Source organism: Schistocerca piceifrons, chromosome 2 (assembly GCF_021461385.2).
Source record: "Schistocerca piceifrons isolate TAMUIC-IGC-003096 chromosome 2, iqSchPice1.1, whole genome shotgun sequence".
Lineage (NCBI taxonomy): Eukaryota > Metazoa > Arthropoda > Insecta > Orthoptera > Acrididae > Schistocerca > Schistocerca piceifrons.
The window spans coordinates 357,377,842-357,391,344 of record NC_060139.1 but is presented as its reverse complement, the minus strand read 5'-3'; the positions used below and the strand labels follow the sequence as shown (position 1 = coordinate 357,391,344).

At 36.7% G+C, this 13,503-nt stretch overlaps 1 protein-coding gene across 2 annotated transcripts in view; it reads right to left on the bottom strand.

Moving 5' to 3' along the window:
* The window catches only part of LOC124777746 (dynein axonemal assembly factor 5), a 98,700-nt gene that overhangs the window by 4,963 nt on the left and 80,234 nt on the right, over window positions 1-13,503 (bottom strand). For both annotated transcript variants that reach the window (XM_047253247.1, XM_047253248.1), the window contains 2 exons: window positions 10,863-10,968; window positions 8,852-9,043 (listed from right to left, as the gene is read on the bottom strand). In XM_047253247.1, coding sequence (XP_047109203.1) covers window positions 8,852-9,043; window positions 10,863-10,968 — 298 coding nt within the window. The remainder of the gene's footprint in view (window positions 1-8,851; window positions 9,044-10,862; window positions 10,969-13,503) is intronic.

Below are 13,503 nucleotides of genomic sequence, written 5' to 3'. Positions count from 1 at the left end.
TTGGTTGTTTTTAGAGTCATTCAAAGAAAGTCTATGGTCAATGGTGTGGAAATACCCAGATCACACAATATTAGTTGGAGGTGGTTTTAATCTACTGAGTATTGACTGGAACATCTATGGATTCAATGCAGGTGGCACAGACAGATAGTCTTGTGAAGTACTTTTGAACACGTTTCCTGAAAACTGCCTCAAACAACTAGTTAGACAACCCACACACAATGGACATATTTTGGATCTAGAAGCTTCACACAGGCCTGATCTTATTGACAGCATCAGTAGAGAGACAGGGACTAGTGATCACAACATCATCATAATGACAATGACTACTTAAGTTAATAAATCTGTTAAGAAGGCTAGCAAAGTATTTATGCTAGAAAAAGCAGATAAGCAGTTGTTGGCACCCCACTCAGACAATGAAAAATCATCCTGTGATGGATGTAGAGGAATTATGGGCAAAGTTTAAACCAATTGTAAATTGCACCTGTAGGTGTATGTCCCAACTAATGATGCGGTTACACCTGTGTGCCATGTGCCTATTTGAAGTGTGACTGTGCTTACCCCACATGCAGGTACATTGTATGCCTCTTCCTCAATATGTACATGTGAGTGATTCCATTCACACCCATTTTCACAACATGCGCTTCTACTTCCCTGTGGGGAAAGCTAGAGCCGCACAATGACTGGCTACAAAGCACACAAATGTAAAGGCACCTTAAATGGATTAAGGATGGAAAGGACCCTCCGTGGTTTAATAATCAAATTTGGAAAATGCTGAGGAAACAAAGAGTGTCACACTCTTGGTTCAAAAAAAGAGCATACAAATGTTAACAGGCAAAAGTTAGCAGAAATTTGTGTGTCCATAAGAAGAACAATGTGCTCAGATACAATTTCCGCTGTCATACATTAGCGAATGATCTTGCCAAAAACCAGAGAAAATTCTGGTCGTACGTAAAAATCACTAAGCAGGTTGAATGATTTTGTGTGTGGAGTAGCCTGTCGTGGCAATAGGCATTTGACATGGTGCCCCACTGCATATTGTTGACGAAGATCCAAGCATATGGTTTAGACTCCCAGGTATGTGAGTGGGTCAAAGACTTTACATAGACATTGTTTCTAGCTGGTGTGATGAATGGCAGCTTGCTCTAAATGTGGAAAAATTTAAGATAATGTGGATGAGTAGGAAAAGCAGTTCTGTGACATTTGATACAGCATTACTAGGGCAGCTCGCCGAAATCACTTTCATTAAAAATTCTAGCATTAAAGTTGCACGGCAATATGAAATGGAATGAGCACATCAGGTTGGTCATGGGGAAGGCGAACGCTCGACTTCATTTTATTGGGAGAATTTTGGGAAAGGATAGCTCATCCTTAAAGGTGACAGCATACAGAATGCTAGCGTGACCATTTGTTCAGTACCACTAGATTTGTTACTGGTAGATTTGATCAACTTAGAAGGATTAAGGAGATGCCTCATAAGCTCAGATGGCAATTCCTGGAAGGAAGATGATACTCTTCCTGCAAAGCACTATTGCAAAAATTTACAGAACTGGTATTTGAGGCCAACTGCAGAACGATTCTACTGCTGACAACTTACATTTCAGCTAATGACCATGAAGATAAGATGCAAGAAATTAGGGCTCATATGGAGGCTTTTAGACAATCATGTTTCCCTTGCTCTTTTGGCAAAAGGAAAGGAAATGACTGGTAATGGTACAATGTACACTCTGCCATACACCATACAATCGTTTGTGGAATATATGTATATGTAGATCTGTACCACAACAGTTTGTAGCTTTCTGTCACTGTCATTTGTGTAGCCATCAAAAATAAGTGTAGCAGGTCACAATTTTAATGGCACAAATTGCTGTACCCTGGAAACATTCCAATGCGCATGTTCTCCACATGTGTGCCAAATTGTTATTCCTGTAATCCAACACTAAATTACTGTTCACTTTTACACTTGTAGATGGCATTCATAAAACTCACAGACATAAACTCGTGTTCCTCTGTAACTACTTTTTCATTCTCTCCATTACTATGAGGACTTGCTGAAAAGTAATGCCTCTGAATTTTTTATTCTGTTCTCAATACCGATTGAGGTATTACATGTCATGCATATTATCTGGCTGACATTCCTGCTTTGCTGATGCAAGTTGCAACCCTCTGCTGCTAGAGGACTCTGAATTGTAGCGTATAACATGGTAGTGTGAAATGTAACTATGTTGGTGAGTGAGAAAAAGCATGCTGTAATTAAATATCTGAAAGCATGAATTCAAAGAGTTCATCAACCCGTGGAGAACCCTTTCCTTCAGCATGACAATGCCAGACCACACACAAGCACTGAAACATCTGCAATGATCTAATGCCGTGGATTTACTGTCATCGATCATTCTCTGTACAGTCTCGATTTGGCCCCATCCGGTTTTCGGCCGTTTCCAATACTTAAAGAACACCGTTGAGGACTTCACTTTGATAGTGATGAAACAGAGGTGAGATTGTGGCTAACGAATTCAAGTTCCAAGATAGCCGCCGAGTAAGTGACGCCAGAAACTATTTCCAGAAAGTTAAGTGATTTAGACAGGACAACAAATTTAATACGTGTGTTAGTGTATTGTTTAGTCTTGCCGTTAAAGGTTTCATTTTTCTTTGCGTATTTTTTCAGAAAACATGGAAAGATCGTAACTTCGCGAAGTCGCGCTTAGGCTTAAATTTTGTAAACGTGTTTGTTTCTTGCTTCACGGTAATTTAACTAGTTTCTCGGTAACAAATAAGTAAACTACCGTAAATAGCATATAACTTCATTGTTTTAATACAGATTTCAGAAAAACAGCGTCCATCGAAAGAAATATACAATAAATAGCGTATACCTTCACTGTTTTAATACAGATCTCAGAAAAACAGCGGAATTTTAAATCAGAAACTTGCTTATACACATTTGTGAATAGGCTTAATTCTTGTAACGTCTTTTTTGATTTTCGGATTTAATTGATTTATTCTAGCTAAAGTATTATTTTTGCCATGAGTGAGAAGTGCCTGACTTGCCGTAGAATTGTTAGTTCCGGGGTTTGGTGTGATGGATGCAGTAGTTTTTTTCACTGGGGGGACTGCAGTGGCGTGGATGTTGGGAAAGTGGATCAGGCTCATCAGTGGTTATGTAGGATTTGCAGCAGAGATAGGAAGATAGTGGAACAGGAGGGGGAAATTGCTGCCCTTCAGGCTGAGCTAGATCAGGCTAGGCAAGATCTGGACAGGTTAGGGATGGAGAAGGGCAAAGAGAGGTGGGAAGTGGCAACAGGTAACAGAAGGAACAGGCCTAGAACTAAGTCTGACAGTTTTGTGGTGAATGTCAAAAATAAGTTTGACCTGTTGCTTCAGTTAGAAACTGATGAGCCTCAAGCAGAGTTAGGTGTAGACAGAACACAACAAACTTTCAATAGGAAATTGAAAAAGAATGTAGGAAAGTCATCGAAAAGGAAGAAAGTTTTGTTGTTAGGCAGTTCTCATGCCAGAGGTGTAGGCCAACTTCTGCAGGAGGAATTAGGACCAGAATACCAGGTCACAAATTTTTTCAAACCAAGTGCTAGTCTGGATCAGGTGACAGAGGATTTAGGTTCACTCTGTAAAGGATTTACCAGGGAAGACACCGTGGTTATTGTGGTAGGGCCAGGGAACAGCATCGACAGAGATCCTGGGTACAGTATAGAGTGTGACCTGGTAAAGATTGCATCGGCATTGAGACACACAAATATTAAATTTGTATCTGTCCTGAGATGGCATGACCGGCCTCATTTGAACTCTTCTGTTGGGAGAGTTAATTTGGAGTTGGAACGGCTGCTTGGGTCGGGTGCGGGGGCTCATATTGGTGTGGTTCCTGTTGATTCTCTCAGTAGGTGGGACTATACCAGGCACGGCCTACATCTCAACAGGAAAGGGAAGGGTAAACTGGCTGGGGTAATAGCAGGAAATTTAAGAGGGGGAGGCACTGCCATGAATGGTAAAATACCAGTGGTTACAGGTGTTGGAGCAGCACCTTTTTTAGGATAGGTAAGACAGAAAGATGTCAAGTTCTACGAGAGGTCAGGATTGAAACAAATCTTCAGTTTAAGAAAGAAATTAAACAGCACAATTCTAGCACATTGGATCACCAATCACAGCTGTCAATTATAAATTTTCACCAATCACCAGAAATTTTATCTCCACCAAGTTGTATCTCAGTCCTAGGTAATTGCATTGATGAATTAAAGTCACCCAACCCAGTTGACATAATCTGCCTCTCTGAACACCATGTGAACACTGGTATAGGAACTAGGCCTAAGCACAACGAGAAACTCAGACAGGAGAGTACTGCAAATGTTAGAATAAGGAAAGGTTCTCATAAAAGTATAATTAAAAATAATGTAAGTATATTTCATCAAAATATTGGGAGTTTAAAGAATAAAATAGATGAGCTTCTGGTTTGTTTAGAAGATTTAGAAGCTGAGGATGAAATAGATATACTATGCCTGTCTGAGCATCACATTGTTACTGATATGGATAAGGTAAATGTAAGTGGATATAAGCTCTCTGCACATTTAATGAGAGAAAATATGGAGAAAGGAGGAGTTGTCATATATGTCAAAAGTTATCGTTGTGCAAAAAGTATAGAAACAAGAAAGTTTTGTGTACAGAAACATATAGAAGCATGTGCCAGTGAGCTTAAATTAAATAAAGGCACATTTATAATTGTAACTGTATATAGGTCGCCATCGGGAAATTTTCATCTATTTCTGAAAAATTTGGACTGCTTGTTGTGCTATCTGTCAGACAGGGGGAAGCAAATTATTTGTGGGGACTTCAACGTAGATTCTCTGAAAGAGGGTAATAGGAAAAATGACCTTGAAGTATTACTCGGTTCTTTCAATTTGACACCCGTTATTGATTTTCCTACTCGGGTGGTAAAGGATAGCAGCTCACTGATAGATAACTTCTTTATAAACCAAGATAAGTTTAACCAGATAAATGCTCAGCCTGTTGAGAATGGTCTTTCTGATCATGGTGCACAGCTAGTTACAATATATGACATAGCTCCATTCAGCAATACTAAACAGTCCTCCAAAGTAGTATGTTCAGTCAACGATTTAACAATGGCAAATTCAGGGAAAGCCTATAGCAGTTAGACTGGGATGAGGTGTACCGTGGACCTGATGCCAATTTAAAATATAATTTATTTCATGACAGTTTTGTAAATGCATTTGAAAACTGCTTCCCCAAGAAAATAGTTAAATATACTCGTAAGAAACCTTGTAACAAACCATGGCTTACTAAGGGTATAAAAATATCTTGTAACCGGAAAAGGGAAATGTATCTGACAGCAAGAAAGAGTAGTGACCCAGAAACTATCAAACATTATAAAAACTACTGTGTTATATTAAGAAAAGTTATTAAAAAATTCAGAAGTATGTGTATCATGTCTGAAATCAGCAACTCTGATAATAAAAACAATTTGGAATATTATTAAAAGAGAAACAGGTCAACCAAGAGCACAGGAAGACAGTATTACCATCAAATTGAATGAAAACTTTACGAACAAAAAGTCAGAAGTTGAAAATATTTTTAATAATCATTTTCTAAATGTTGTGTATATAGTAGGATCCAGGTGTTCATTAGAAGATGCTAGGCTGTTAATGGAAGAGGCCATACCTATGCAATTTGATACAACTGAAATCTCACCCACTTCTCCCTCTGAAATTAGGAAAATAATAAACTTGCTTAAAAGCAAAAACTCACATGGAATTGATGGCATTTCCAGCAAAATACTAAAAGCTTGTTCTCATCAGATAAGTAAGATTCTCAGCCACCTGTGTAATAGCTCTCTGGAACAGGGCATTTTCCCTGATAGACTGAAATATGCTATTATTATACCTTTGCATAAAAAGGGGGATAGATCTGATGTCAACAATTACTGTCCAATCTCCCTTCTAACAGCTTTATCCAAAATTTTTGAGAAAGTAATGTATTCAAGAGTAGCTTCACATATCTGTAAAAATGAAGTACTAACAAAATGTCAGTTTGGTTTCCAGAAAGGTTTTTTTAACAGAAAATGCCATATATGCTTTCACCAATCAAATTTTGAATGATCTGAATAACCTAACACCACCCATTGGGATTTTTTGTGATCTCTCAAAGACTTTTGATTGTGTAAATCATGAAATTCTGCTAGACAAGCTCAAGTATTGTGGCACGAGTGGGACAGTGCACAAATGGTTAAATTCGTACCTAACTGGAAGAGTGCAGAAAGTTGAAATAAGCAGTTCTCATAATATGCAAACATCAGCACATTCCTCAAACTGGGGAACTATCAAGAATGGGGTTCCACAAGGGTCAGTCTTGGGTCCTTTGTTGTTCTTAATATATATTAATGACTTGCCATTCTATATTCATGAAGAGGCAAAGTTAGTTCTCTTTGCTGATGATACAAGTATAGTAATCACACCTGACAAACAAAAATTAACTGATGAAATTGTCAATACTGTCTTTCAGAAAATTACTAAATGGTTCCTTGTAAACGGACTCTCACTGAATTTTGATAAAACACAGTACATACAGTTCCGTACAGTGAATGGTATGACGCCATTAATAAATATAGACCTTAATCAGAAGCATATAGCTAAGGTAGAATATTCCAAATTTTTAGGTGTGTCCATTGATGAGAGATTAAATTGGAAGAAACACATTGATGATCTGCTGAAACGTTTGAGTTCAGCTACTTATGCAATAAGGGTCATTGCAAATTTTGGTGATAAACATCTTAGTAAATTAGCTTACTACGCCCATTTTCACTCATTGCTTTCATACGGCATCATATTTTGGGGTAATTCATCACTGAGGAATAAAGTATTTATTGCACAAAAGCGTGTAATCAGAGTAATACCTGGAGTCCACCCAAGATCATCCTGCAGACATTTATTTAAGGGTCTAGGGATATTCACAGTAGCTTCTCAGTATATACACTCTCTTATGAAATTTGTTATTAACAACCAAACCCAATTCAAAAGTAATAGCAGTGTGCATAACTACAACACTAGGAGAAAGGATGATCTTCACTATTCAAGATTAAATCTAACTTTGGCACAGAAAGGGGTGAATTATACTGCCACTGAAGTCTTTGGTCACTTATGAAATAGTATCAAAAGTCTGACAGATAACCAACAAGTATTTAAGAAGAAATTAAAAGAATTTATGAATGATAACTCCTTCTACTCCATAGAGGAATTTTTAGATATAAATTAAGAAAAAACAAAAAACACAAAAAAAAAATAAAAAAGTTGTTATATTAACTTAAGTATGTTGTTAAATTAACTTAATTACGTCATGTATTGGAAAATTTGACTCGTTCCACATCATTACAAAATATCGTATTCATGATCCACGGAACTAGTATTAATCTAATCTAATCTAATCTAATCTTCTACAGTGATGGTATGAACAAACTGGTCTTCCATTGGAAGAAATGTGTTGGTCACCAGGGAGACTATGTTGAGAAACAAATATGGATTGTGATCAAAAAGTAAAGGGATTTTTTTTTTAATTTATGCATCCCATTTTCAAATCTGCACTTGTTCCTAATGTCTATTTGAAATTTCTGTGTTTTAAATATTTGGTTCATTGTTGACAGCTGAAAAGGTTCAATGCACTTTTGAGTGCTCAGTGAATTTTTAATTTCGAAAAAGATGGATCAAGGGTTTTGCATTAAATTTTGCTTGAAAAATGGAATAAAGTGCAGCACTGCATTTGAAATATTGACTGGGGCTTTTGGTGAATTTACTATGAGTAAGGCAAGCAATTTATGAGTGGTATACACATTTCAAAGAAAGTTGAGAAGACTGAACACAACGACGACCACCATGGACACCCTAGCATACTAATTACTGATGACAATGTAGAAGAAGTAAAGAAACTGGTTCTGGAAAAATTGCTGTATCACCATCAGGGAGGTTGCTGAGGATATTGACATATCCTTTGGCTCACACCAAGCAATTTTTTTGACTCTTTTGGGTATGAAGCGTGTAGCAGCGAATTTTGATCTGTAATTGTTGAATTTTGACCAAAACCATATCGCGTAGACATTGTACAGGAATTTGTCCAAGGTACTTGTTTTAACCTTAAGATGATAATGGGGAACTCTGTTAATCCCAGCATGATTACCTGTCTGTTATGTGTTCCTGGAATGGCAGGTCTCAGCCATGTAGGTGAACGGTTTCTCAGAACTATGCATGTGGAAACTGGCATTACATTTCCTTGGTTCTCACCTCTCACCTGACCATAATTTATGTTAATCTGCCTCACATATCTACCATGTATAAAGCACTTAGCTTTTCTGTTCTTATTAACTCTTGGCATGATGTTTTGTCAGTATTCACTATCTTGTTTATTACCCTATCTTCCACTGTTAAGCTCTCAGGTTTTCAAATCTCATCCAGTGCAATCTCCAACAATTCATCTTTCATTCTAATCCTGTCAGGTAAGTCTCCCTTGACAAAGGGTTCTGAGCAACTTTTCCATAACTTTCCCCATTTCCTAAATCTCGACAGTACTTTTCCTTCACCCCTTATGATTGATACACATCCTTTCATCTTCGATGTAACTGAAAAACAATGAAATAATCCAAAAATGAAGAACTAGCACTAAAATTGGCAAAAAATAACACCTAAACTGGTGAAAAATAACACCTAAACTGGCAAAAAATTATACTGACATTGGTCATAGAATAAAACTCTTTTTCCTATTTCTATTTACATCTACAAATGGTAGACATATGACTCCAGTACTCAGTACCCCAACTTAAGTAAAAAAAGTAAGCTAAATGACTCACGGAACATGATGCCACGGAATGCTTCATCTGGATCATCTAGGTGAATGAGCATAGTGCTGTACAGTGTCTCAATGTGGGCAATGGAAGTCTCCACACTATACTCAGCTGGCAGGTCATTAAACAGCAGCACAAGTGCTTCCACAGCTGAAGTTCGTACCTCATCATTAACATCATCTAGCCGCTTTAACACCACTGAAATCAAGACCAGAGTGAACTTAAGTTAAATGAGTATTAGTTCTGATACATGTATTGTAGTTTATATATTGTGAGTGCAGTCTGAAAGTTTTTAGAATGACTGGTTCTGGTCTCTTGTCAAGCATCAAAGAAAGACATAATTCCAACATTTGACCTAAGCCATAATTTCCATGTGTTAACAATATTAAAGGTTAAAAGAGATGGATAGGCCTTCCCTCACACGCTTCACACATTATTCAATATCTATCAACATTGGCCCTGAAGTGGGAATGTTTCTCTGCAATTAATTTTTTAATGGATTCACAATGGGCTGGAGTGTCAATCTGTGCCTTGAATGATTGTATATAACAGTTGGGCTGTGTTCTTCATTCATGGGCAATGACAAAGAAATTACATGAAAGTTGTACATGGACCTAGTGCCCAGTAGCAGTTGCTCCCATGGATAAGACCTCTTTCATTTGCAATATGACTGACAAGTAGCATCCTGCATCACAAGTATGTCTAACATGTTCTTTGAATAGAATCAGTGGTCATCTACAGATGACCGTCTCCATGTCAATGTATTCCTGTTAAGATACCACCACCAACTAACGGTCAATAAGGGAAGTGTACTTGAGAGATCTGAAATCATGGAATTTTTTAGTAAAAACTATTTTTAATTTGTTCATGTTATCCTGTACACATTCACAGAATTTGTATTCTGCCTAAGCAACAGCAAAAATGGATAAAGATGAGATTATGCAGATGACCAAGGAGAGGGCATTTCATGGTATAGGTCACAATCACATGACTATAGTGTCAATTGCATTCCAAAATGCTCCATTTTGACAAAAGACTACTTTGTCATAGTTGAACTTGTATGTTTCTGTGTAGAAGGTTCTTCACAAATATGATGTAAGCTGACAAATGTACATAACATTGAGTTATAAATCATTGTCTCTTAAATGAAAGGAAATATATAATTTGAATAATGAGTATTTTCAAAATTAGAAATGTTTCTGAACCTTTTTGAGTCCTCACTGCTTTGACAGAGCAAAGACTTGAAATGAATTTGAATACTTTCATTGGTGGTAGGATTTCCGACCAGATTAAACCAGTTATACATGCACTAATTACTAACTTTATCAAGCCATCAGACATGGTATACTGGATGAAAACTCCAATAATTTGTTTTTAATAATAATATGAAAAGCAAGAAATGGAGAGGGAAGTAAAAAAGGAAGGAACACAGACAAGCTTAATGTGAAATGTTATGTTATATCACCAGAAAATTCAACTGAGAAAATCTTTTAATTACAAGGAAATAAAATGGCTGGCCAATACTTGCCATTACTTACCTATCTTCAGAAGCCAAAATTTCCAGTACTGCCAAGAGGAACACTTAAAAACAGAAAAACTTTCCATGGTTTCAGAACTTTTCTGCTCCTTTACCAGAGAGCAAAGAGTAATTAGTTGGGCAAGGGTGGAAAGGCGGTAAAGGTCACTCAGTGTCAAGTTAAATCTGCAATCTTGTTATGAGGCCTCACAACCTATGGGTCCCTCTCAATATAAAGCTTTGAAAGTTTTTTGCAACTTTTTGAAGTGTTTCTTTTGGCAGTATTAAAAATTTCACTTTTATGAAATACTGTTTATTTTTTTTATGATAACTCCATTTGTGTAATATGAAAAACAACAAGTTTCCATCAACTGCAATAGGACTTTCTTTCTCTTAAAGTGAGTTAATATTATCATATTGAAAGCTATAAAAAAACTGACATCTCCTCCTGAGGAGTTCTCTGCAGTAATGAATACACAAATGGAAATAACTCATACTAACCTGGATATATCTGCCGTATGTGTTCTGCATTGAACAGCCCTGCAGATCTACTAATCACTATCAGCCGACAAAGAGAATACAACGCAAGAAGGCGACTTCGGTGGGCCTATCAATCAACAGAGAATTACATTTTGATCTTTCATTTTTGTACTGAATGTATGAAGTACTTTGACAGGCATTTTTTAATAAATAGAATGACGGAAATATACACAAAACAGTACATTACAATGCTGCACATACAAATACAAAGATATTTAAGTATGTAACTTTTATCACATGTAAGATAGGTCTTTCATAAGATTTGCCTTCTATCACAGCAAATAATTCAGGTAGGCTGAATGTTCCTTAGTATTCTAGTGATGTGAAAGCCACAGTTCATAGGGCAAGTATTGCAGATTTTTGGGCACATTAGCTACAATTACAAAACTACGAACAGAAAGAGAAGAATACCTGTTGTCAAAAAGAGGAATGATCACAACAAAGTGTCTATTAACACAAATGAATAATGTGTTAAATTTTGCCTTTAGGCATTAGTACTTTCCTGCAGGATGGAAAAGGCAGTGAGTAAAATGTAAATATGAAGGAAAGTCATACAAGTAGCTTTGGTAAAGAGAAGTTATTTGAAGCCTGCAGCCAAGAAATACATGCAGGTGCAGGGAATCAGTTTGTTGTTCCTTCTGCCCTAGTGCATCTTTTAGTCTGTTACTACTTCCCCCTCTTGTAGAAGTGACTGCTTTTTCTAAAGACTATGTTCAATATGTTTTATGGGTGCCAAATTACAAAGATTAACTATGAATTATTAGCATAAGCCACTTCACTGACATAACTTATAATAAAGGTGCATAGTAATTGTAGAAAATCTTACAAACTTTGAGGACTAGAGTACACACTGCTCTTTAGTTTATATTTGAAAGACTCTGTAAACTTTATATGGATGTAGCACTTCATCATCTTTCAAATCACATGCAACACAGGTACTCCACTATAAATCTGTATACAGACTTGAGTCTTCATAAATGGCAGCACACTGGATCAGCATAAAATGTACGCAATTCTAAGACAGTGGGTTGTACCTGGCCATTTGTATACAGTAAAATAGCGACATTTCTTCAAAACATCATTGCTATGATTAAATCAAATGAAATGTTGTGTACTGTTGAATTGTGTATGGTTGAGGAAAGTAAATATGGTAAACAAGCAAACTGAAAATATGAATTGATGGTAAGTATGGATAACACAGAAAACTCTAGAAAAATTTGATTTTTTTTGCACAGAGAACATTCAGAGACATTTCAACTGGAGAACACAACACAAATGTCACAATTTTCAGCACACAACTGGGATAAGATTTCCAATGTATTTGAGCACCAAAATAAGAAAATTAAGCAGACCAATTTACAACAGAAATCCTGAGAACAAAACCTGAATATGTTAATCTACACATAGGTGAATTCAAGATATGTGGCCTGCAAATCCAGAAAATCAGTCAAGGCTTATTCAGAGAAATCCAGTATTTCAGTGTCAGAATGAATGTAAGGTCTAAGAATTATTTCAGGTGAATAAAGTAAAGAAACTGAAAAATAAAGTAATAAAATGGTTACTCAAGAAATGATTTAGTTATGGCATTACACCAATAACCACAAGGAGGAAGGAAGTTTAGAGCTAAATGTACAGTCAACTATGAAGTGAAACTGAGCACAAGCTTGAGTTGAGGAAGACAGGAAAGAATGTACACCATGTCCTTTAAAAGGAACCATCCTAGCATTTGTCTGAAGTATTTAGGGAAACGACAGGGAAACTAACTCTGGATGGCCAAATAGGGATTTAAGCCCTGTCCTCCCAAATACCAGTCAATTGCCTTATCACTGTCTCACCTTTTTCTATGTTCATGCCTAGAGCTTCAATTCAGTTTCCGACAGGTACACAAATAAATGTTGTATGACTCCAAGCCTAGTTGAAGCCTTTTATTTTGGTCCTATTTTGACAGTTTGCATATCAATTTTGCTGCTTATCCAAGTAGCTACACATCTAGTTGAATGGGGCCGAATAGACTTCGTTCAGGACTTTTCCAGTACCAGGAACTGAGACCGAAATCTGTGCATTAGTAATGACCAATGCCAGCCACTACACTGTGAAGTGACCAACTTGGTTGGTGTAAAGATATACTAAAATTTATATGGTTTCTACATTTGGCAAATATTTGTGCATGAGAAATATGATAAGAAACACCACAGATTGGATCGCATATTAAACATTAAATGGTATGTCTCTTCTTAAATGGTTAGACAGGCCCACTACCTGACTACATGAACAAATGAACCTACCACCATGATCAACACTCTCTCTACCCTGTAATGTAAATTAAAAACATGTTTTGTATTAACAGTGATTCATTATACTGGAACCTGTTTCTTGTAGGTAAGAAACAGCAACATCTAGCAATGTCCATTAACTGAACTTAATAGGGATTGCTAGGAAACATATCTATACAAGGCACAAACACAACTAAAACCAACAAGAAGAAGTTGATTAATCAGGAAACAATAACATTTCTTCAAAACAATTGATCAAATACATGATATAGAGAAAAGAGCATTGGTATCCGCTAACTGATCTATTGCTATGGCATTCAGCTTCGCAA